General features: G+C 42.1%; 1 protein-coding gene across 2 annotated transcripts in view; it reads left to right on the top strand.

Annotated features, from left to right (window-relative positions):
• The first annotated feature begins 515 nt into the window (after positions 1-515).
• The window catches only part of TMEM182 (transmembrane protein 182), a 48,596-nt gene continuing 22,522 nt past the window's right edge, over positions 516-26,589 (top strand). The window contains exons 1-3 of one of the 2 annotated variants that reach the window (XM_055539533.1): positions 516-840; positions 1,078-1,177; positions 2,792-2,890. In XM_055539533.1, the coding sequence (XP_055395508.1) occupies positions 709-840; positions 1,078-1,177; positions 2,792-2,890 (331 nt within the window). In that variant the 5' untranslated portion in view covers positions 516-708. The remainder of the gene's footprint in view (positions 841-1,077; positions 1,178-2,791; positions 2,891-26,589) is intronic. The other variant, XM_055539532.1, reaches the window with a different exon arrangement.

The raw sequence follows: 26,589 nt of genomic DNA on the forward strand, positions 1-26,589 counted from the left end.
TGCATGAAAGTGAAAAGTGAAAGTGAAGTCACTCAGTCGTGTCCAACTGTTCGCAACCCCATGGACTGCAGCCTACCAGGCTCCTCCGTCCGTGGGATTCTCCAGGCAAGAGTACTGGAGTGGGGTGCCATTGCCTTCTCCACTGATTGAACTACTCACGCCTTTTTTCCAGTTATATCCAAGAGAGTCTTTGTGGTTCTTTACACGTGTGATTTATCTACCCTTGTAGAGGGTCTTCAGTGTCTTCAGGGTTGTCATGGTCATTCTGGATCAAGAGGAGCCTGTTCACTTAAGACTTTGGGCCAGTGTGGCAGTGAACTCACACCATTCTGTCATCTTCCCGCTTCTCTGGATTACCCCACAGCAATAAGGATGATTCTGGCCAGTTCCTGATACTACCCCCTCCACCGTCAGGGGAAGGTCAGCTATTTTTTGATCCCCTGGGGAGAGAGGCAACTCCTCAGTCAGTGTCCTAAAATAGCCTGCCATTCTCAGCTGCCGGACTGGAGGCCCTCCAGGGGAACTCAAAAGCAACACGAATCCACCGCCCGTGTGAGTGGGACTCCACTGAAACACCAACTAAGAGCCGCTTCTCAAGAAGATCCTGCCTGCTCAGAAGCCTTTCTTCTTTTTTTTTAAACTGAGGATCTGGGTGTCCGCTCTCATTTATTTTCTTATTTTATTTCAACAGAAACCAGTGAACTGAAAATGAGACTAAATATTGCCATCTTCTTTGGGGCTCTCTTTGGTGCTCTGGGGGTTTTACTCTTTCTGGTGGCTTTTGGATCAGATTACTGGCTTCTCGTGACTGAAGTGGCAAAGTGTTCAGGTGAACAAAATGTGCGTTTCTTCTTCAAAATACTGTCCTACTTGGTGGTAATGAGGATAGCCTTATGTATCTTCTGAGAATCCAAAAATAGCAGTGGAATGTCTGTTTCTTCTCAGAAGAGACATGTAGAAAGCTAATGATCATCATTATTTGGGAAACAATATGTTGCTTAAAAAATTTCCCAGATGTAATTATTCAGATTGTGTTCTTTGTGTTGATACCAAGTATTTTATTTGTGTTCTGTGCAGATAGAAAATGTCACTTTCCACCATGAAGGATTCTTCTGGAGATGTTGGTTTAATGGGATTGTGGGAGAGAATGATTCCAATATCTGGCAGTTCTGGTACAGTAAGTACAATTCAGCTTTGTTTTCCCCCCACCCCAACCCCTGGCTTGTCAATAAAAAAGAACAGTTTCTTATTTTGGTACACGTCACTTACAAAACAGGATTGGATTCTTAGCTGTGGAATCTCAATGGGGTATCTTTGAAAGGTTCCTGATTCCTTTTCAGTAAACAGAATTGGCTATAGAAATAACTATTTTATTTTCTAACATAAAATTGGAGTCAGTATTTATGGCAGAATTGGACAATCCACTGTTTCCTTGCTCACATTTAAAATACATCATCCTTAACAAACAACAAATATTATCTATAGTGTGTTTTTGAAGTGTCTATTATTGCTATGTTGCAAATAAATGTTTTTATTTGGGGGGCTATAAATCCTTGAAATCACAAATTAAAAAATTCAGAATTAGAGATGTTTTATTTTATAGTAACAGCTTCAAATTTTTAAAAAAATATCTTTGTTTATAACGAAAATTATGAGCAGTGACAGATGAAAGCTTGCTCTATTAAGGCTTAAACCAAGTTTGTGGGCAATATCAAGAAATGCTTTGCTTTTGATGTTTCCATTCTCTCACGGAAACTTTTAAGTTGTTTTTTGAAATAGAATAGCTCCTTAAAAATAGAGTTGCATTCTTTCATGTATTTGCTATATTTTTGTTAATCTTTGAAAATCAATTCACTGAAAATAGCTAGCCTTTATCTTATTTCATCCAACAATGAAAGAACTGTTTATTACCTTCTGACTTACTGTGGGTTGAAATTATTAGTCTTCTTATCAAAACTACTCCTGTGATAAATCAAAGTATGGCACTTAAACAAGTCAAGATTATGGAGTGTATCATAAAAATTTGAGATCACAGAAGACAGGCCAATAGTAAATTGGTATATGTTAAAGGAACAAAGTTACGATGAAATGGCATTTTGAGAGAAATATTTCATAGAGTTTCTGATTGTCATTTGTGGGAGGAGAATAAGCATGCAATCTGCCGATGAAAATGATCTAGGCTTTGGTAAAGTAAAGTAAGTCAGACTTTGCAAGAGGAAGAGTTTGCCAAGACTTAGAGAAGGAAAAAATATTTTACTCCTTAAAGGGTATATGATGAAATCATCAAGATTTCAAACAACATTAAAGTTCTTTCTTGTGGTTTCTTCAAATGCTAAAAATAAACTTTAATTATTAACTTGTATGGTCTATCATCTACATCTTTCCCCTGTTAGAACCAATCATAGTTAGATCTAAATTTATTAAATTTTTAAACAACAACTTTTTTGTGTGTGTGCCGGGCATTATGTTAGGAGCTGGAGAATACTGTTGTGAAAATTAATGAAATCTGGTGATTTCAATTGTAGGTGGTATTAAGGGCATCTCTCCACTGGATTGGGGTGGAGACATGAACCTGATGATTTGGATGAATCCACTTTCCAGGTCTCCAGTGCTATTATTCCATATGAGACTTTTAAGGAAGTTCCTCCCTATTCAGTAATTCTCTGAGTTAGTTGATCTGTAGTTTTATTTTGCTTGTGTACCCCCCACAGCCTGTATTTCTCTTCTACTGGGAACAAGTCTTCAGGCAGCCTCTCAATAACAAATACCTCTGTCTTGCCTTCCTTCCCAGCCAATCAGCCCCTGTGGAAGAACTGCACCCACGCTTACCTGTCGCCATACCCCTTCCTGAGAGGCGAGCACAACTCCACCTCCTACGACTCTGCAGTCAGTAAGTACTCAGTCCTCAGGGCGCCTCCAGAAGGGTGGTCTTTCTGAAACACTGCCCCCACAGCAGCTTTGTGGGCAGTCAAAAGATAATTTATAATTTCAATGTGTGTTTTTTTATATCAGTCATGTATAAAATAATAAATAAGATGTCATTTTTATTTATTTATTTATCTTTGATGTGGACTTTTTTTTGTTTGTTTTACAAGCTTTATTGAATTTGTTGCATTAGTGCTTCTGTTGTATGTTTGTTTGGCCATGGGGCGTGTGTGATCTTAGTTCCCCGACCAGGGATTGAACCCACACCCCCTGCATTGAAAGGTGAAGTATTCTCCACTGGACTGCCAGGGAATTCCCAAGACGTCATTTTTAAAATACCATTTATAATCTTAATAAAATGCAACTGTGGTCCAAAATCAAAGCCCATTTGCTTGTTGCTTATCATGATAATTTTTTACAAGTGTGTTTGTTTTCTGATATGAAAATAATGGTATTCATCAGGAGGATGGGCTTCCCGGGTAGCTCAAATGGTAAAGAATCTGCCTGCAATGCAGGAGACCCAGGTTCAATCCCTGGGTTGGGGAGAACCCCTGGAGAAGGGCATGGCAATCCACTTCAGTATTCTTGCCTGCAGGCTACAATCCATGGGGTCGCAAAGAGTCGGACACAATTGAGACACATGCATCAGGAAGAACTGCTCCGTAAGAGAGTTTAACTGAAATAAAACTAGTCCTACAATGGAAACCACTGTAATATACACCCTGATTTTAAAACATTCTTGCCATTGTCATACATAAGAATATGATTGCATGCTAAGTCATTTCAGTCATGTCCGACTTTGTGACCCTATAGACTGTGGCCCGCCAGGCTCCTCTGTCCATGGGGATTCTCCAGGCAAGAACACTGGAGTGGGTTGCCATGCCCTGCTCCAGGGGCTCTTCCTGACCCAGGGACTGAACCCACGTCTCTTATGTCTCCTGCACTGGCAGGCGGGGTCTTGACCACTAGTGCTGCTGTTATGTTACTGTCTTTCTACCAAATGATGAAACTGTGTGATATTCCGCAGAAGAAGGAGAGTCCTGTGCTGTTAACTGGGAATCATGATTGCCCAGCTTCTTTCATGTTTTCATACTACTTTTTCTATAGAAAGTATATAAACTTAATTTCTGTAGAAAGTACACAATATTTAGCACATAAATCTAATTTTTAAAAGTACATAACCTCAGTATGTCAACTTTATTCTCAGCTGGTTTCATGAAGTTTTTCATAGGAGAGTGCTTATCCTAAGCTTAAAACTAAGGGTTGGTACAGAATTTAGTGGTATCATTAACAGGGCCAAAAAAAAAAATCTGTTTTTCAAAGAGAATACTTAACATTTAAAATTCTGGATAAATGTGTATTAGTCAGGATTCTCCAGAGAATCAATAGGAATTGTATGTGTGTGTGTGTGTGTGTGTGTGTGTGTGTGTGTACAGAGAGAGAGACTGAGGTTAATTGATTGATTGAGGGAGAGATTTTAAGGAATTGGCTCATGCTGTTGTTTGAAAGGCTGTTAAGTTTGAAATCTGTGGGCAAGGCTGCAGCTGGAGATTCAGATAACAGCTGATGTTGAGGTCTTGACTCTGCGTGCTGGAGACTTGGGTAGAATTTCTATGGTGCAGTCCAGGGGAGGGTGCTTTCTTCTTCAGGAAACCCTTTTTTTGTTCTTTAAGTCCTTCAGCTGATTGCACAAGGCCGACCCCCTCATACCGTGGGATCATCTACCTTACTCATAGTCTGCTGATTGTAAACACTGACACATCAAAATGCCTCTATAGCTGTTTTTAGGCTACTGTTTGATCAAGCAGCTGGGCACCATCGTCTAACTAAGCTGACACAGAAAATTAACAATCACAGAACTCAATCAACTTTTACATCCGTCATCCATTTTTTCATCTTTATGTAAAATATGAATTTCCATACATTTTAATTTTGTTTTGAGATTGTCAGAGGGTATAGCATCTGCTTATATCACACTATTAACATGACGTGTTATGGAGCAGGTGTGGATCGGGTAGGAAAAGGGTTCACCTTTTCACACCTGCTGCTGTGCTTGTCCAGCAGACTTGCCTGTGCTTAGAGGGACTGTGGCTGGTGGTCTTGATAATGAGTGTGGTGCAGATGATCTTTCCCGTAAAAATCTGCTTGGCTGCAACCCAAACTAGATAAGTACAGTTCCCCCATCTTTTCATAATTGTTTTAAAAAACAGTCATCTCAGTCACACTTGCCAAACCTTCTCTTACATCATTTACGATGTGGACCTTCTCACTGACGACAGAGGGCATGGCGTGGGAAAAAAGCAGATACACTGCTTTATGTTATAAAAAGTTACATTACAGAGAGTTACGGAAACGCTATCCCTTGCTTGTCGTTCTTTCTAGGACATTAGCTATTTGCATAAATATTTGCATATTGCTGTTGCTGATACTCGTGTGTTGAGGCCCTGTGATAAGATGGGTGCAGTAGGCTCCATATACTTAAAACTGAATCTTCATATTTGAAAAATTTGCACCTCGAAGAGATAGTGCGTGTGTGCTAAGTCACTTCAGTTGTGTTGGACTCTATGCGAGCCCATGGACTGTAGCCCGCCAGGCTCCTCTGTCCATGGGATTTCCCAGGCAAGAATACTGCAGTGGGTTGCCATTTCCTCCTCCAGGGGATCTTCCCAACCCAGGGATCGAACCCAGGTCTCTTAGTCTTCTGCATTGACAGGTGGATTCTTTACCATTAGCGCCACCTGGGAAGCCCTAAGGGGATGGTGGCGAACTTGCAGAACAAGGTAACGCTGTCCGTGCATAATGATGATGGGGAGGGTGGTGAGTGCATGTCAGCGCAAGTGCGCTGCAGTCATGTTTAGAATTATGCTGCGTTACGTATAACTACTATGTCACTTTTTGGATCAAGTGACAAAACTGTGTTTCATTTTTTTAAGTTGTTACACTCCTCTTTGGCATACATATTGCAACTCCTTACTTCACTTTAAGCAAAAACACTAAGGAAAAATGACTGAGGTGAGAAGAGGTATGTCCTACAACAGAAATAGTATATGCAAGTTCCATTTATCTTCCTACTACTGGTACAATGATACCTGACATTACATCTGGGTGATTATTTTATTGTTTCTTTTATCCAAGAGAAAGATACAGACTTCATCAAAAAGATTCAATCTGGTTGAAAGTGTGTGTTTCCTAGTTGATAAAGCCACGAGATTTCACTAGACTCCAGAACTACTTGTCAACTTCATAGCTTCATAATTATCAGGCATTATACATTTGGTGGGCTTTCCTGCTGGCTCAGATGCTAAAGAAGCCACCTGCCGATGCAGGAGTCACAGGTTTGATACCTGGGTTGAGAAGATCCCCTGGAGAAGGAAATGGCTCTTCCCTGGGACACCCCATGGACAGAGGAGCCTGGTGGGCTACAGTCCATGGGGTTGCCAAGAGTGGGACATGACTTAGAAACTAAAAAACAACAACAGTACATTTGTCAACCTACCCTGGGAAAATTCAAAGTATTGTTTGTGAAATCTGATGTATTGTGGCCAGGCAAATTATTGGCAAAATTGCCATTAGCTAGCTACAGTTAGCTAATACTGAAATCAGTGAAAATGATACAGTGGTGGATAGTTTTCTGGAAAGACTCTTTTAGAATTATTGGACATTACTGATGAAATTATTGTATTTAATGATAAGGGGGCTGAGACTCAGAGAAACCATGTGATTTCTGTCTTCACACAGTTGATCACTGGCAGAACTAACCTAAGGTCCAAGCCTCTGGGTTTTGTTTATTGATGATCTTATCAACTACAGTGGATGAAAAGGCTGATTTTAGTTCTTACTATTAAATCTTTTAAAGTAAAGTCTTTTAGTTGGATCTCAATAAAAGAACAAAGTAAACTTATGTTGGCTTTTTTTACCTTTCTGTTTGATCCTGACTTGTATGTACAGTCTGGTCTAATTCACTGTTTCCTTTATTTTTGTTTTAATCCCAAACGCATATTCTAAAATCCAGTTATGTTCAAATCTTGTTATTTGGATGGTTGCCCAAGCTTAGAGGGGTTGATCTAATTCTCAGGATTGTTTTCTGAAGTAGGACTGTGTACTTCGAAGTCCATTAAACAATTTCATTACCTCTCGATATCTGTCAGAATTCAGATTTTCTGGTTTGTTTCATGCTTAAATTTAGTCATAGTCCATTAATTTGCTAACATCGGGTGATGATGTACTGAACGTAGATTAATTTTCAAGGTAACCCAACCCTTGAGTGAGTCAGTCATTTCTCTATGGCGTCCCCTTGGCCTTTAACCACACCCACCAAGGTGCTCCTTGTACCTAACTGCAACTGTTCATAATACTCGGTTTCTTCATTGTTTATTGCAGTTCCCCAAAGGCACAGACTGTGACCTACTCATATTGGTATCACCAGCCCTTAGCATAGTGCTGGATACTTAGAAGATCCTTCAGCGTTTGTATGACATGACAATGCCAAATTGCAGTTTGTATTTTCAGCGATAAACTATTTTAACTTTATTACTTCCAAGTGGAAAAGGCTTCCTTATGAAGTAGAGTATATTGAACATAATTTCTGTTTTCTTCCTGGTGAGTTGGAGCAAACATGCGGCCACAGGCCGGCCGCATGGCCTTCTTTGAGTTGCTCAGAAGTAGCACTTGTGCTCTCACTGCAGGCCCAAGGGTGTCCTCCCTTCTCCCCAGGTGCTCCTCGCTCCTCCCACGCCCTCCTCCCCGTTTCCTTGATGAAACAGGATCACCCACCGAGCCAGTTCAGACTTCAGTTCCTACGGAAGACTTCCTTGCTGCCCTTGTCCCCTCTAACACGGAGGCTAGACCAGGCTCTTCTTTATAAAACTCATGCTTTCATTTGATAATTTTTAGCACAGATTTTAAATATTTACTGCAGAATTATTTTGTTCATATACCCCTTCCCGATTTAACTCTAGGCTCTACAACTGTAATGTGTTTTATGTTTGACTCACCGTTGTTTCCACTCTTGACTGAATATTTTTGTAGAATTAGTATTTCTTGAGAGTCTGCACTAACTAGACTGGACTGTGGTCCTGACACTGAGGCCTTGAATAACCACTGATGTGTGTAGGAATTTTTAAATCTTTACTCAGTGGACCTCGTTTACTCTTAAAATGGTTTTTTAATACTTCTGGTAAATTTTTTTAGGTCTACCACATTGTTTTCATGTGTCAGCTCTCTTTCACATTTATTGCCAATATTTATTTACTTTTCTTTTCTGGTCTGCTCATTCTTCAGTCTTATTAAAAAAGGTAGGGTGATGTGAATGATATAAGACTAGAAGCAGGAAGGCAACTAGGCAAGGTGTTAGTCAGCAGCTCATGAAGCTGGAAGTAGCCAAAAACAAGTAGCAACCGGAGAATGAGGGTTCCTTTTGTCGCACAGTAAGAAGCTCAGAAGCAGCCGCTGTCATGATGCTATCAGGGACCCTGGCCTTTCAAAGCCTTTTCTTCCACATCCTGGGCAGGTGGACAGGCCCTGTCATCTTCTCCCATCTTCAGGACAACAGGCGTGTCCCTGGAATTCTCCAGTAGATTTCTGCCAGTGCTTCCCTTGTCACAACCATGTGACATGGCCTTGCTGGGCTAAGGCTTGGAGTTGCTTGCTTTCCAGGCTCTGTGGCAGGGGACGAGAGGAAGGGGTGGGAGGGAGGGGGAAGAAGAGTTCCAAGGGTGGATGGACCAACCTACAGGATCCTCCTCAAGGACCAGCATCTTGGTCCTCCCTGGATTTTATCAGGGCAGGACAAGGGACAGGGCAACAAAGGACAGAGGGACTGGTGGGCATAAAGAATATTAAAGAGTTAACATGTAAATTAAAGAGTTAACATGTAAATTTCAGAGCCAAACAGAAGAAATCTAGGGGCATATAAGCTGATAAAGAAACTGCTCTCTGAATAAGATGTAATTCAGTTTATATAACATCAGTTCAGTTCAGTCCCTCAGTCATGTTTGACTCTTTGTGACGTCATGGACTGCAGCACACCAGGCCTCCATGTCCATCACCAACTCCCAGAGTTTACTCAAACTCATGCCCATTGAGTTGGTGATGCCATCCAACCATCTCATCCTCTGTCATCCCCTTCTCCTCCCACCTTCAATCTTTCCCAGTATCAGGGTCTTTTCCAATGAGTCAGTTCTTCCCATCAGGTGGCTAAAGTATTGGAGTTTCAGTTTCAGCATCTGTCCTTCCAAAGAATATTCAGGGCTAATTGCCTTTAGGATGGACTGGTTGGATCTCCTTGCAGTTCAAGGGACTCTCAAGAGTTTTCTCCAACACCACAGTTCAAAAGCATCAGTTCTGTGCTCAGCTTTCTTTATAGTCCAACTCTCACATCCATACATGACTACTGGGAAAACCATAGCTTTGACTAGATGGACCTTTGTTGGCAAAGTGATGTCTCTGCTTTTTAATATGCTGTTTAGGTTGGTCATAACTTTTCTTCCAATGAGCAAGTGTCTTTTAATTTCATGGCTGCAGTCACCATCTGCAGTGATTTTGGAGTCCAAGAAAATAAAATCTGTCACTGTTTCCACTGTTTCCTCATCTATTTGCATGAAGTGATGGGACCAGATGCCATGATGTTAGTTTTCTGAATGTTAAGTTTTAAGCCAACTTTTTCAACCTCCTCTTTCACTTTTACTAAGAGGCTCTTCAGTTCCTCTTCACTTTCTGCCATAAGGGTGGTGTCATCTGCATATCTGAGATTATTGACATTTCTCCCAGCAATCTTGATTCCAGCCTGTGCTTCATCCAGTCCAGCATTTCTCATGATGTACCCTGCATATAAGTTAAATAAGCAGGGTGACAATATACAGCCTTGATGTACTCCTTTCCCGATTTGGAACCAGTCTATTGTTCCATGTCTGGTTCTATCTGTTGCTTCTTGACCTGCATACAGATTTCTCAGGAAGCAGGTCAGGTGGTCTGGTATTCCTATTTCTTGAAGAATTTTCCATAGTTTGTTGTGATCCATACAGTCAAAGGCTTTGGCATAGTCAATAAAGCAGAAATAGATGTTTTTCTGGAACTCTCTTGCTTTTTCAATGATTCAGCAGATGTTGGCAATTGATCTCTGGCTCCAGTGCCTTTTCTAAATCCTGTTTGAACATCTGGAAGTTCGTGGTTCACGTACTGTTGAAGCCTAGCTTGGAGAATTTTGAGAATTACTTTGCTAGCATGTGAGATGAGTGCAATTGTGTGGTAGTTTGAGCATTTTTTTGGCATTGCCTTTCTTTGGGATTTTTGGGATGAAAATTGACCTTTTCCAGTTCTGTGGCCACTGCTGAGTTTTCCAAATTTGCTGGCATATTGAGTGTAGCACTTTCACAACATCATCTTTTAGGATTTGACATAGGTTAGCTGGAATTCCATCACATCCACTAGCTTTGTTCATAAAGATGCTTCCTAAGGCCCATTTGACTTTGCATTCCAGGATGTCTGGCTCTAGGTGAGTGATCACACTATCATGATTATCTGGGTTATAAAGATCTTTTTTTGTGCAGTTCTTCTGTGTATTCTTGCCACCTCTTCTTAATATCTTCTGCTTCTGTTAGGTCCACACCATTTCCGTCCTTTATTGAGCCCATCTTTGCATGAAATGTTCCCTTGGTATCTCTAATTTTCTTGAAGAGATCTCTAGTCTTTCCCATTCTATTGTTTTCCTCTATTTCTTTGCATTGATCACGAGAAGGCTTTCTTATCTCTCCTTTCTCTTCTTTGGAACTCTGCATTCAAATGGATATATCTTTCCTTTTCTCCTTCGCCTTTTGCTTTTCTTCCTTTCATAGCTATTTGTAAGACCTCCTCAGACAACCATTTTGCCTTTTTTCATTTTTTTTCCCCTTGGAGATGGTCTTGATCACTGCCTCCTGTACAGTGTCACAAACCTCTGTCCATAGTTCTTCAGGCACTCAGTCTATCAGATCTAATCCATTGAATCTATTTCTCACTTCCACTGTATAATCATAAGGGATTTGATTTAGGTCATACCTGAATGGTCTAGTGGTTTTCCCCACTTTATTCAATTTCAATCTGAATTTGGCAACAAGGAATTCATTATCTGAGCCACAGTCAGCTCCCAGTCTTGATTTTGCTGATTGTATAGAATTTCTCTATCTTTGGCTGCAAAGAATATAATCAGTCTGATTTCGGTGTTGACCATCTGGTGATGTCCATGTATAGAGTCCTCTCTTGTGTTGTTGGAAGAGGGTGTTTGCTATGACCAGTGCGTTCTCTTGGCAAAACTCTGTTAGCCTTTGCCCTATTTCATTTTGTACTCCCAAGTCCAAGTTTGCTTGTTACTCCAGGTATTTCCTGACTTCCTACTTTTGAATTCCAGTCCCCTATAATGAAAAGGACATCTTTTTTGGGTGTCAGTTCTAGAAAGTCTTGTAGGTCTTCATAGAACCATTCAAGTTCAGCTTCTTCAGCATTACTTCTTGAGGAATAGACTTGGATTACTCTGATATTGAATGGTTTGCTTTGGAAACAAACAGAGATCATTCTGTCATTTTTGAGATTCCCTCCAAGTACTGCATTTAGGACTCTTTTGTTGACTATGATGGCTACTCCATTTCTTCTAAGGGATTCTTGCCCACAGTAGTAGATATAATTACTAAATAACATACAGTCAAGGTAAAATGGTCACTTTCCTCCAGACAATAAATATTATTTTAGTGTATTTCTTTCCATCCCTTTTTACATGCATATTGTACATTGTTTTGATCATTATAAACACAAACATATATCTCACTTTTTAATTTTTAAGTTAGCTAATATTTCTCCATGTTTGTGCCTAATAGTTTCTCAGATTTTAAATGTTAGTTGCCACCTCCACATTAAAAATAATTTTATGTGTGTAACATTTGTTATAATTTGTGTTATTTCTTTGGATTATATTTACATAAATGTGAATCAAAAGATAGGAATAAAATTGCATTTTTATTATTTTACCAAGGTGCCAAATTGCTTGCCAACCAGTACTGTACTGTGAAATGTTTCAACTAAGAAAATGTGGTAGGAAGACTGAAATATGAGAATCAGGAGGAGAGGGCCTGTTTTGAAGTGAAGACTGGGGATTTAGTTTGGATTTAGACACATTTAAGTTTGGGTTGATAGTGGAATACCAGTTTGAAATAATTCAGCAACTAGCTTGATGTGCAGGACTGATTTAAAAGACTTCAATTAGCATGACAGATACCAAGAATTGCAGAGATGGTTTTTGATACAATATGATCTTTAAGAGAGGTCATAGTAAAGAAGGTGGTAAAATATCAGTTATACTTAGGAGAAGGAAAGAAGCAAAGACAGTCCAGGAAGGAGAAAGAGAGAGAAGCAGGGAGAGTCGAGGCAATGGCTGGCTGGTGTGCTGTCAGAGGGGTCTGCACAGGCACCAGTCTTGGGAAGGACGAGGCTGACCTCAGTGCAGGCGTGGAGTGGATGAGGATGAGAAGAGCAAGAGGGTTGGCAATACCCCAATGGTGCAGAGGTTCTGCTGAGCCCTGGTAGCTCCCTCGCCACCAAGGGGAGGCCCGTGAAGCCAGCTTCTTTGAAATCTAGACCCGCAGGTGCTTCTGGCTTGGCCTGAGACCCCAGCCCTTCTGCTCTGTGTCCCCCTTTCTGTGCACGGGCCATTCCCTGGGGCTGAGCCCAGGGCCCAGCTCTCTCTCCCTGGCAGTGCTTTTTCTCCGTCATTTTCCTGCACATTCTGACATCGGATCCTCCTGGGAGCCAAGCCCTGCCCCAGGCTTCTCCTCCTCTTCTCCCGAGAGAGGTCAGAAGGCAGTGATCCCCCTCAAGGGGCAGGGCAGCAGAAGGACAGCACGTGAAACCTCACACCGGGTGTCCGGGGAGCCGGGCAGCGAGGAAGTGGAGACCTTTGCCGTTAGCCAGCCCTGGGCCTTGGGAGAGCAACTCAAAGAGCACAGCCTTTTAGAAAGCTGCAGGTCCCCACAAAACAGTCCCACGCTTTACTCTGCAGGGCAAACTAAACCATAAAAATGCATGCCCTTGTACTGGACAGCATGAAGCAGTGAATAGCTGAATTAAGATTTGAGTCTAGGGTTAATATAAATGCTCAAACAGTTGAGGAGACAGACCAACATGTCATAGGAAATTAATCTCACTGGAACGTCTCCGCCCACACCCCCGCATTCTACTTGCAATTCCAGTGTGCTAGTGTAGCGTGTCTTATTTGCCAGTTCTTTTGTTTGTATACTATGATTCTGGACATTGTCATAAATTTACAAGATAGTTTTAAATACTTCTGCTCTGTGTTAGTTGTGTAGGGAAAAATAAAGCATGCTCTGCAAAGTTTAATAGAAAATACAATTCAGTCTTTTTTTTCTTTTCTGGCCACAAATGTCAAGTACCTAGTTATTTGGAAATACCTTCTGTGCTCAGTTGCTCAGTTGTGTCTGACTCTCTGCAACCCCATGGACTGTAGCCTGCCAGGCTCCTCTGTCCATGGGATTCTCCAGGCAAGAATACTGGAGTGGGTTGCCATGCCCTCCTCCAGGGGATCTTCCCACCCCAGGGATCCAACCCAGGGATAGAATCCGCATCTCCTGCATCAGCAGGTGCGTTCTTCACCACTGTGCCATGTGGGAAGCCCCTATAAACAGGACTGTTTGGTCATTTACATCAGTGTACCTTGGCTTCCCTTCCCAGAGGACAGGCTGCATGCAACCTGGACAGAGGGTGTCGGTAATATCTGTGACGCTGTCAGCTACACACGCAAGTAGAAACCCCCTCTAATGAAAGGACACCTCCTGGCACCGTTGACCAGGGTTTCTCAGCCTTGGCACGTGGACACTGGGGCCAGATGACTGTGGTGGGAGAACGGTCCTGTGCGTTGTAGGACATTTAGCAGCATCTCTGGTCTGTACCTACTAGATGTCAGAGGTACCTCTTGGTGTGACCATCAAAAACATCTCCAACCATTGCCAAATGTTCTGGGGTATCTAGATGGGCACAGAACCCCCTCAGTGAGAACTTCTGGGACACTCTAGACATTCATCCCCAAGACTTCTGACCCAGGGCCCAAGTTCCTCTTCAGAATTATACCTGTATTATCCAAACTCTGTGTCCAATTCCAAGTCTGGACCTCAAATAATGCTTAGTTTCCTCTGTCTTCTTTTACACTGGATATTTAAACCAGAAAGGAGCAAGAAGACCATCTTGGCCTCGATTTTATCTTTAACTAGCATCGCTTCTGCCTCAGGCTTCAGACCTTTTTTGAGAAAACAGTATTAACTAGATTTGATGAAAAAAAAAATTGTTGAGTGTTTGCTGTATGTTGGGCACTGTTCTGGGTGCTCTAGAACCAGCCCTAAGTTCTTGCCCTCATGGGGCTTTCATTGCAGTGGGAGGCAAAAAATAAACCAGTCACATACTTGGAGAGAAATAAAAGGAGAAAGAGTGTGTGTGGAGGGGACCTCAGCATTAACTGCGGTGAGATGGAGTCTGCACAGAAAAGGTGATGTCTGTTTCGAGTTGACAGCTCTGAGTTGTATGGGGCTGCCACCAGCTAAACTGTCACAGTTTCCTGACCCCTCTTTTGGGAACTAGGTAAATGCTGTTCAGAGTCCTCAGCACAGGGACTGGCTCTTGGTACAGGTTCTGTGGGCATTACAAGCTGGGCTTTCGGTCAGCATTGTCTGCGTCCACTGTCTGGAGCTGTGACTTCCTGTCTCTGGTCTCCCCCAGATTCACCTCACTTGTCTGTGAAAGGAAGATAAGCTTAATATCAACCTCATACAGTGGTTAAAATAGAAAGAGAGAATAGTACAAATGCTTAACATAGTGGTTGCCATGTCTTTGGTATTCAATAAATGTCAGTCATTCTTAATATGCTGTACTAACTTACAACACCCTAAAGAAGTCATCCCCAAGGCATGTCACTTCATCCTAGCTTCTCCCTAGTGGAATGCTCTCTGCTCTCTGAGTGTGTTTGTGTGTCTGTGTGTGTATGACCACATCAAGCATTTGGTACAGTTTCTGGTCAAGAATAAGGACTTCATAAATAAAGCTCATTATTAATGTCATGATCCCCATCATCCTAGTACATGAGAGTTAATATTACCACATGTACTGGCCAAGATTGGCTACTATTTATGTGACAATGTTGATGAAAATGGACTCAACAAACACTGTGTGTATTCAGTGTTCTAAGTTCTGGGAAACAACAGTGAACAAAAGAGTTGGAAATCCCTGCTCATGGGGTTGCCGTTCTAGTGAGGGGAAGCAGAAAAAGTGACATAAAGGGAACCAATTTTATAGTACGTTGGAAGAGGACAGGTATCCAGAGAAACGTAAGATAGGGAAAGGATCTGGAGACTAAGGGGCCTGGGGGTGCGGAGGTGGAGGAGATATGAGCTTTGTTATGTGAGGTGTCTATCAAGGTCTTTGGACCATTTTTTTTAAGGTGTTTGTTTTCTTATTGTTGAGTTTTAACAGTCCATTATGTACTTCAGATCAGTGTTTTTATCAGTTGTCTTGTGCAAATATTTTGTTCCAAGCTGTAGCTTGTCTTTTCATTCTCTTGCCATTGTCTTTTACAGAGCAGATGCTTTTAATTCTAGTGAAGTCCAGCTTATCAATTATTTTTTTCATGGATTGTTTCTTTGGTGTTGAATCTAAAAAGTCACCACTATACCCAAGGACATCTAAAAAGTCATCACCATACCCAAGGTTTTCCCTGTAATAGCTTTTAAAGATTTTATAGTTTTACATTTTACTTTTAGGTCTATGATCCAGTTTTAGTTAATTATTGTGAAGAGTGTAAAGTCTGATTCTAGATTCCTTTTTTCCTGCATGTAGATGTCCACTTGTTTCAGCAGCATTTTCTCTGCTCCATTTTATTATCTTTGCTCCTTTGTCGGATGTCAGTTGATTATACTTCTGGGGGTCTATTCCTAGGTTCTCTGTTCTGTGTCATTGATCTGGGTATGTCTGTTCCTTTGCCAGTACCACGCTATCTTGATTACTCTAGCTTCATGGTAAATCTTGAAGCCGGGTAGTGTCAGTCCTCCCACGGTGATTTTCTTCTTCAGTGTTTTATTATTCTAGGTCTTTTGCTTCTCCGTATAAATTTTAGAATCAATTGTCTGTATCTACAAAATAACCTGCTGGAATTTTGATTGGAGTTGTACTGAATGTCTGCTGCTGCTGCTAAGTTGCTTCAGTCGTGTCCGACTCTGTGCGACCCCATAGACAGCAGCCCACCAGGCTCCCCCGTCCCTGGGATTCTCCAGGCAAGAACACTGGAGTGGGTTGCCATTTCCTTCTCAGTGAAGTCGCTCAGTCGTGTCCGACTCTTAGCGACCTCATGGACTGCAGCCTACCAGGCCCCTCCGTCCATGGGATTTTCCAGGCAAGAGTACTGGAGTGGGGTGCCTGAATGTCTAGATCAAGTTAAAAAGAACTGACAGCCTGATAATGTTATCTTACTCCTCTAGACATGGAACATCTCTCCATTTATTTAATTCTTTTCTTTTGTTCATCAGATTTATAGTTTTGTTCATATAAATCTGATATATATTTTGTTAGATTTAAGCCTAAATATTTATTTTGGAGGGCTCTAATTTAAATTATAAGTTTTTGATTTCAAGTTCCACTTGTGTATTGCTGGAATGAAAAAAAATTTTTTTTGTATGTTAACCTTGTATCCTGCAACCTTGTTATAATCACTCCAGCAATTTTTTTTTATGGATTCTTTCAGATTTTCTTCATAGACAATCATATCATCTACAAAGACAGCTTTATTTTTTCCTTCTCCATATGTTTACCTTTTGTTTCCTTTTCTTATCTAATAGCATAATTAGGATTTCCAGGGCAGTTGAAATGAGTGGTGAGAGGAGACATCCTTGTCTTATTTCTGAAGTTAGTGGAAAACTTTCCAGTTTCTCACCATTAAGAATGATATTAGCTGTCTGTGTGTGCTTATAGGGTTTCCTAAATATATATTATAAACTTGAGGAATTTCCCCCTCATTCCTAGTTTACTTAGAGTTTTTATCATGAACTGGTGTTGGATTTTGTCAAATATTTTTTCTACATCTACTGATACAATCATGTGATTCTTCTTTTTTAGCCTTGTTGATGTGGTGATGTGATGGGTTATATTAACTAATTTCTGTATGTTGAAGGTGCCTTGAATACCTGGGATAAAGTCTACCTGATCATCATGTATAATTACGCATTGTTGGATTCAGTTAGCTAATATTTTGTTGATGATTTCTGCATCTATGTTCATGAGAGATACTGAGTGTAGTTTTCTTTCCCTATAAATGTCTGGTTTTGATATTAGGATAACACTGGCCTCATAGAATGAGTTAGAAAGTATGACATCTGCTTCTTTCCCTCTGGGATATTGTAGAGAGAGAACTGGTATAATTTCTTCTTTAAATATTTGGTAGAATTTAACAGTAAAGCCGTATGGATTGAATCCATGGATGTGGACCTGATGGATTAGGAGGGACAACTGCATATTTATTGAAAAATTCCACATATCAGTGGACCCATGCAGTTCCAACCCATGTTGTTCCAGGGTTTCAACTGTGTAGCCAGTTGATTGATGACCTTGTTGAGCCTGGCTGTGTCCTTTCTGATTTTCTGCCAGATGGATCTGTCCATTCTGATAGAGAGGTGTTTAAGTCTCCCAACTTAACAGTGTATCCTCCTTATCCTCTTCTCTTTAAAGTTCTATCAGTTTTTGCCCCACATAGTTTAATACTCTGTTGCTATGTACATACACATTAAGGCAAAGTCTACACTTACAGTGTATGGGGCTTCCTTGGTGGCTCAGATGGTAAAGAATCTGCCTGCAACTTAGGAGACCTGGGTTTGATCCCTGGATCGGAAAGTTCCACTAGAGAAGGGAATGGCAACCCACTCCAGTATCCTTGCTTGGGGAATTCTATGAACAGAGGAGCCTGGCAGGCTAGTCCATGGGGCTGCAAGAGTTAGAATGACGGAGCGACTAACACCTCTACTGTTTTTCATACTATTTATACTTAACGTTCTTACTGATCTTAACCCTGCTGTTTTAATTTTCATTTTCTGTTTGTTCTCTCTGTTTTTCTTTTTTTTTTTCCTCTCTGTTTTTCATTTCTCTTTTCTTTACCTTGCCTTTCTAAGGGTTACTTGGATTTTTAAAAATTTCATTCCATTAGAATTATCTGAAGTGTTTTTAGAGTATAGCTCTTCTCTGTGCCATTTGACTGTCTAGATCATCCACTGCATTTTTATTTGGGGCTACTATATTTTTCATTTCTAAATTTTCCTTTTGGTTCTTTTTTATATCTTTCATTTATTTGCCAGGAACTTTTGTTTTCTCTTCAATTTGGGTCAAGCATGTACATGTTTACTCTTTGAGACACTTTTATCATGACTCGCTCAAAGTCCTTCTTAGATAATTCTAACATCTCTGTCTTCATTGCCATCTACTGAGTGATCTTTTCCATTGAAGTTGAGATTTTTCTGGTTCTTGGTAGGACCTCATTTAAAAGTGAAGCCAGATCTTTGACGTAGCCATTGAAAACCTCAATAAAGTTAGAATACTGTAAAAACACAGAGGGTGATTGCAGAGAAGAAAGCATTCAAATGAGAGATTAACATCAAAGATACTTAAAAAAAAATCCCATGTATTTGGAAATTAAATGTCTGTTGCACCTGGTCTTAAGTCTCTGGATATATTCCAGTGTCTCCTAGTTTAAAGTCTATGGAAACTTGAATAGAATTTGTATCCTACTGTTGTGTGAACATTGTATAAATCTTAATTATGTCAAATTGGTTCATAATGCTCTTCAGGTATACTATATTCTTCTACTTCTCTGTACATTCATTCAGTTAACTTCTGAGAGTTTGATATTGAAACTCCAACTAAGAAATCTTAATTTATCTACTTAAAACAATTGTAATATATAGTGAAACTCTATGTAACTTTGTTCTGTATTTTCCAAATCTCCTGTAAATGTGTCATCGTATTTTCACAATTTAAAAAATAAAAAAGAACGATGAAAAAAAAATGAAGCCAGGGATTTGGACATATTATGTTAGTAAAGTCGAGATCGTCTGGTTTTTTTGGCTTTTTTGACACTGCTCCTGCAGGGGAGGGGTGGGCATTGCCTCAATAAAATCGGATGGGATGGAATTCCAGGTTCCCCATTTAGACTGTGTTGACATAAGGAGGAGCCCTCCTTGGTACTTCTGGGGCATAGTGAAAGTTCTGGCTTCCCACTATGCTTCCGTTGATGCCATCCTGACCAGGAGGGGCAGGACTGAATCATTACAACTTTAACCATGATTTCCACTTACATGATAGGTTTGCAAAGGAGGCCTCATTACTATGGTTGGTGGGGAAAGTCCTAAATCTCCACTGGCCTCTCTCATATCGCCCCAGGGGGAGGGATATCTAATTTCCACATTGCAGGGGTCCCCACATGGTCTCCGCTTTGACTGTGAATGGTGGTCCCGTTTACGGAAATCAAAGTCTTGACCCCACATTCAGCTTTGTCTTCTACATCCTTGCATGTGAGTGGAGGGGGGAGGGCACCTTACTACAGCTTCTTGGGAGTCAAAAACTAGGCTCCCCTCTGGGTTTTGCTGATCAGAGTAGGGTTGGGGCCAACATTTTATTCTGTGTTTTTTTTAAAGAAATTATTTTATTTTTGACTGCACTGGATCTTCATTGCTGCGCTTGGGCTTTCTCTAGTTGCCTCAAGCGGACTGCTATTTTCTAGTTGTGATGTGTAGGCTTCTCACTGTGGTGGCTTCTCTTATTGCAGAGCACGGGCTTTAGGGCATGTGGGCTTTAATAGTTGTAGCACATGGGGTCAGTACTTGTGGCTTGTGGGTTCTGGGGTGCAGACTCAGTAGTTGTGGTAAACGGGCGCCATGTGGAATCTTCCTGGACCAGGGATTGAACCCATGTCCCCTGCATTGGCAGGAGGATTCTTAACCACTGAACCATCAGAGAAGTCCTCTGTGGTGTTTGACTTGTGTCAAGTGGTTATTTTCCAAAAGTTTCTTGCTTTGATAGGCAGTCCCTTACCTGGTTCTTTGGTGGTGGTGGTGGTTTAGTTGCTTAGCGTGTCCCACTCTTTTGTGACCCCGTGGATTGTAGCCCACCAGGCTCCTCTGTCCATGGGATTTCCCAGGCAAGGATACTGGAGTGGATTGCCATTTCCTTCTTCAGGGGATCTTCCTGACCCAGGGATCAAAGCAAACTATTTTTGTTGGAAAGTTTTTTGACAGTGATTGTTGGCATTTCTGGGTTGCTTGCTTTTCCACATGCGGTGAATGTTACTGCCTGGTGGTGATAAAAGCCTCGCCTCCCTTCCTTCTTTGCCACGACCCCAGCAGAGGGCTGGTCTGCTGCTGTGGCCCTTGCTGTTTCCCAGTTGCTGGCTCCCTGTGCTCTAAGTACTGGATGAATGAGCAAAAAGAAAACCTGAACTCACCATCACATCATTCCTTGGACTCCAGGTTTCCCTGTCAGCCTTCTTCTTCTCTCCTGTCTTTCTGCCTCTTCTGTTTGTTTCATAGATGATCACCAGGGATTTTCGTTGTGACTAAAAGAAGCAATAGGGGAAGGTATGTGTGCTTCATCTTCCTGGAAGCAGAAGTTCACTTTATCTAGTTACATTCCGAAGGCACAGCTGACCGGATTCACTGATGGCCTGGTGTGAGGTGTGAGGTTTGAGGGAAAGAGCAGAGTGAATGAGGACACTTTCTTAGCAACTGGAGGGATGAAGCTGTTATTTTTAGTGATGGGGAAGGCTGAGATAGATTGCTAAGAGGAAGCTTGGGTAGTTTTCGGACACGTTGAATTCAGGACACCTAGTGGAGATATTATGTAGGCTTTGGGTTTCCAGAGTTTGGAGTTAAAAGTGGCCCTTTGGGCATAAAGTGTGCATTTGGGAGACATTGCTTGGGGGTGTATTTAAACCATGAAGAAAAATAAGACCATTTGGAGAGTGAGATAGAGAGAAAGGAGGTTGGTCCAAAGTCAGAGCCCTAAGATGAGCTGTTGTTCAGAAGTCAGGAAGAAGAGGAGAGACCCACAGAGGAGACTGGGGATGGGCAGCAAGGGAAGAGGGAAGAAAACCAGGAGAGCGTGGTGTTCTGCAAACCAGAAAGGGAGCTTTCTAAGAGAAGGGAGTGATACGCTTGGCCAAGTGCTGCCTGGAAGTAGAGTGAGGTGTGGATGGAGGTCTGACCCTTGAATTGAGCAGGCTGTCCACAACAACTTGACCTCGTGTTTTGCAATCTAGATTTATTTCTTCTCAGGCTCACGACCCCTATATCCCCTTTAACACATACATCACATTTTGTGTAATCTCTCTTTTCTTTCTTTTACCTTTAAATGAAAGTATATGAATGATACATGTAAGTCTTGCTTGATAAATTTCAGTGCTGACATGAGGGATTAATTAGATCCAGTGAGTTTATCAATTATTGCAGCTGTTAATTGCTCAAAGACACCATCATCATTGCTTCAAAGTTGTTCACTGATATCCATATTTCTTGTTTCTGCGTATTAAAACCTACTAATCTACTGACAAATGTATAAGAAGAAAAATATTATAAAAATCTTTAATATCACAACAAAATGACTTGTTCCATTTCCTGTGACAAGCTCCTATTATGTGCAGTCATTGAACAAACCCACCTACTTTATTTTACAAATACTGCCTTCCTGGATCTTGAGACCATATTGTCAAGTAGAATTCATTGCTGCCTTTTCAAAGCCAAGGAAACCGAGAGCATTTGGGTTTCTCAACTCAGAGTTCAGCTCTGCAGTGAGCTGCCTCCATTTCCATAGTCGCCTTCTTGATAACATTGTAAGGGAAATTATGCCTTATTTTTCTAACAAGCAATATATAGTTTAAAACAAAATCTATTTGTTATTTAGGAGAGAATTGGTGAGTTCTTCTATATTTAGTTTTGGTATGGTGACTCAATGTGAGTTTCTTTTCTTTTCTTTTTTACTCTTTATTGCTCTTTACAAACAAGTTTGGGGTTATAGAAATAAAACAAGTGATTTTTTTAAATGTAGTTATTTTAAAACATGACTGATTTTTATAAAGTGCTTTGTCTAGGACTCAGATTCATTGCTCCAAGACTGCATGTGGCCATGATAGAGCATTGGTGTGGTGCTGTTAAGGGAAGTGGCACGTCTTGTGGAAAGCAAAGTGTTCCCTTGTTCCCGAAGCAACAGCTGTTGCGACACAATGTGAACGGCATTTGCTCTCATCGCTTGCTGCCTTGAGCAGCTCCAGAGGGAAGTCTTCCGAAGATGTATCTTACCACTGAAAATAAATAAGTAAAACCATATCCCCCACTACACCATGTACAAAGTAGCTATGGGAATGCTGTGTTTGATCTTTTCAACGGTTTTCTGCCTAAAATGTGCAGTTTCGGAAGGCTGGTCTTCTCTAGTGGAGAGTTGGAAGTTCAGTCTATGCAGTTCATTATCAAAGGGAAATATTGACTATTCACTTGTTGAAACTTTAACCAGGGAAGTTGGAAGTGACTCCTGAGACTGCTGGTCGTCCTTTTTTTATCATCAGGAAACAAACAGAAAACCAGGGAGGCTGGATAGTGATCACTTCTCAGAGCACGTAGCAAATAGATGATAAGTCGGAGAAGACTCAGGGGAGCCAATAGGCATCTCTGCCCTGTTCCTTCAGACTGAGCCCTAGAAGAGGCCTAGTCAGTGAGAGATGGGGAGAGGAGTTTAGATCCTTAGTGAATGCTGACTTTGAAAGCAAAGACCAGTGGAGAAATTGTGACTCTCAGTCTGTTGGTGAATAAGCAAAGTGTGAGAGTTTGTTTTGGAGTGAATGAGGCAGGCTTGCCCTGCCAGGGACACAAGCCATCTTATCTGTCCCCAGGAGACAGTCATTTCACACCCGCGAGCTAGCACTCCTCCCTTGCGGGTTCACATCCCAAACCATGCAGGTCTGGGTTCCAAGCTGGCCAGCTACTCTTCCAAGGTGTTCGCTGACAGACCGGCCTCTGCTTGCCTGCAGGGCCCTCCCACCGCAGTAGCCAACGGGCAGCTCTCAACTCTATTCCTTTATTTTCTTCCTAGAAACTTTTAAACTCCCTTTTGTTATTACAAGTGCTTGATAAGGGCTCTCGCCATTACATTTTACTCATAAGACAGGCTAGTTTCCATGAAGTATTGTTAGATCTTTTGGGGGGCCTTAATCTCTAAGTATTTTACCCTTTTAAAAAAATCAAGAAAATGTAAATGTATAAAATAAAGAGAAGGGAGTTTGTGTTTTACTGCCTTTGTTTTTCTTTCTCTCTGAACAACGCCCCCTCCCCCAAAACCAGACCGCAAACCTTTTGCCAATGGTGTGATTATTGATAGATTAAAGCTCTATGTGGATAAAACACCTGTTTTAATTTAAGTTTGTCAATGATTTGTTGTATTGTTTGTAGGGAAAGTTTCATGTAATGTGGGCTGAAGTGTTCTCCTGGTGAACAACTGTGTTCTACAAGGACCCTTGTGACCTCCCTCCTGCCTTTTCTCTCTCTCACCACTTCCCCAGCACCTTCCCTCTCTATGCTTTCACACTAAGCTCCCCGCACACAGCCCTTTCTTCCTTGATTTTTGCTCATGCTTTCTGCTCTCTGCCTCCATTTCTTGTATTCCTGCTCTCCCATTTAAGAGGCACTTCCTCCAAGGAACCTTCTGTCATATGCCGAGACTGGGTCACGTGCCCTTGTTTATTCCTGGGCGGTGTACCACGGGATCCTGCCTTGCACTTGCCACAGCTGCGGTCATCTGACTGTGGCTTTCACTCCCAGGAGACTGCTTGGTAGCACATGTTGGACATTTTTCATGGCACACCACCAGTATGTACTTATCTAGCACAGTGCCTGGTACACAGTAGATTTCTTAGTCCGTGTTTGAGCGTGGGTGAAGGAAAAAGTGGAACTTAATTCAATTGTTAATCGCTTCTTTTGTTGGTATTTTATGATAAAAATAGAGGAGAAATATCAAATCATTTTAGTGCTGTGCAATTCCTAAACTAACTTTTCTGAGAAAGAAGTAGAGAAACTACTTTTGAGTCAACTCCCTTAGAGAAAGATTCCTGGATGTACAGTTGTGACAAAAGGCCATAAAATTCCTCAGAGAAATGTGTGTCTAGGGTATTACAGATTTTTGGAGGCAAATCATCTGAAAGATATGGGCTCAGGGGTCCTAAGAAACTTACAACAGAATATTCACCATCAAGTAAGCAAGGATTTGCTATACTTATTTTCAATTGTCTGCCCAAAGCTTTGGGTAAACAGGTTCATATTTAATGTTTTAAAAGTATGTGAATAAAGGGATCCTAAGATTGTTCCTTTTCTGGCTCAATATGAAGGACGGCAGGTCTTCTCAGGAGTAGACCTGACTTTTTAAGAGGGAATCCATTAATGAGGAAATCTGTCTCTCTGCTGGCAGTGTTAGAGTTCGGCAGGGTCACCTACAGAAGTTCCCAGTGTTCTTGATCATTTCTGTGCCCTGGGTGTTGGGGAGTGTAGGAAGGACAGTGACACAGTCCTTGGTGCGCCTAGCATCTAGGTGTTCACATCTCCCCACTTGATTGCTCAGCTCTTCTCTTCCTGTGCCTGCTTCTCCCTAGCAGTGATTCCAGTGATAATGGCCCCCTCCAGTCATCGTGATCAGAGGCCAAGACCATCGAGTGGTTGCCATTGTGAATGCGTGTGCTTCATTCTTTCCCATGGTCATTAAATATCTCGCCAACCTTGACTGTATATATTGAGATTTCAATGGGGCCTGAGTGATAAGTTAGCAATCATCCACCTATTCGCATTTTGTTGAGCATCCATTGCATGTCAGGTATAAAGCTTTCTCTAGAGTAGGAAAGATGGGCCAGACTGAGTCTTTGCCCTGCAGGAGGGCCCTGGTCAGCAGTGGATGTGGGACTGTAAAGAAGGACAGTGCAGAGTGCTGTCCAGTGATGGGCAGGCTTCGGGAACTCTGACAGAGTGTGAGGCCAGGCTCCTCTCCACGCTGACCTGCAGTAGCTCTTTCAGTCTTCTTAAGGGCGTGGTGGGATGGCTGTCAGTGTTATCACATTATAGAGACAGAAAAGACAGATTGACAGAGGAAAGCTTGACGATTATGTGTGCTCACGGAGGCCTTCGTAGAAAGGCGAGACCTGAAGAAGCTGATAGGCCTGGGAACTTACATATCTTTTTAGCAGAGTGATGAACGTGGAGATGTGACAAGACAAAGGAAAAAGTAATTTGAGCCTGGGTTGTAAACTGTGGGAAAGTGACCAGGAGAAATATATGAGAGAAACTAACAGAAGAGATGGGTTGTTTTGGTAGGTTTGTCTGAAGACCCATCGTTATGCTGACTTGCATGTCTTCTTCATGGCCGTAAAATGCCTCCTCTGGAGGTCCTCATTTCTCCGAAGTTTCTCCTTCCTTCGGTCAGAGAAGGAAAATTCCTGCAAGTGTGTGTTGATTCTGTGTGCATTGGCTCCCACTTGACCCAAGCTCACAGTAACCCTGGTACCAGCCTGGCATGTGTGGGGGTGGCTTGTTCTAATGTCCTTCACCGGGCTTTTGAGAACCTTGGCTTCCTCCCTACCACCACCTTGAGGATGCCAGAAGGGCACCCTAGACAGTGACTAGCGACTGTGGGTGTGCCCCAGCTCTCCTGGTGAGAGAAGCCACGCTCCTCGCGTAGGTGTCGGGGCCTTTCCCAAGGTCACAGCCGCCGCAGGCGGGGTGGCAGGGGCCCCGCCCCCCGAGGCACCTTCTGCCTCTCAGCTATTCCTTCGCAGCCAGGTTTACAAGAGGAAAGGAAATAAACTGTCGGGCCTCTCAGTGTTCTCTTTGTCCTGAAAGTCCACGGCCTGGGCAGAGCACGTGACTTGGCACATCCTCCGCTGTGGCGCTCAGACGGCCGCGCCGGGCAGCCTGTCTTTCCGCTCCGGTGCCGGCGTCTCTGTATTTTTAGACCCGCCCGACGTCGCCAAGGCAAGTGGTGTGTGGAGATGCAGGGCCGGCTTGCTGGCCTGAGCAGCAGAAGCGGCTTGCCCGAAGCTACCGCAGCATATGCCGCGGGCCCTCATTTGCCGACGAGGATGGGGAGGGGGTGGCAGTGCTTTGTTTTGGCTTCATTTTAGAACGGCTTACAGCACTTCACACTGTCTGTGCTCCAGGATGTGTCGAAACACAGGACTGGCTTTCTGAACTAGCTTCATGAGGTGTCTGAGGCAAGACCGCAAGCTTTGGAAAATGAACACCACTGAAGTTTATCTTGAAACTGCAAAGACAATATTTACGTTTTTATAGACACAACAGAATAATTAATCAAAACACTATAGATTTGGAATCCTGATCATTTGGATTGACTTTCCCCTCTCTGCGCTGTGTATGAAAGAGGGTTTGTTGTGTAAATTAAAATATTACAAAACCCAGTCGAGGTGTCTTGGTACCTTAACCGAACAGTCTGTGTGGAGTACAGACCACAGCCCTGAAGACAGCCTTTGTCCTGCTGGACTCTCACCGCCCCAACAGCAGAATCACTAAAGCTCAGGGTACCTCTGCCGCCCTCCCCTCTCCCCACCCAGCCGCAGCC

The sequence above is a fragment of the Bubalus kerabau genome, chromosome 11 (genome assembly GCF_029407905.1).
Source record: "Bubalus kerabau isolate K-KA32 ecotype Philippines breed swamp buffalo chromosome 11, PCC_UOA_SB_1v2, whole genome shotgun sequence".
NCBI classification, from domain to species: Eukaryota; Metazoa; Chordata; class Mammalia; order Artiodactyla; family Bovidae; genus Bubalus; species Bubalus kerabau.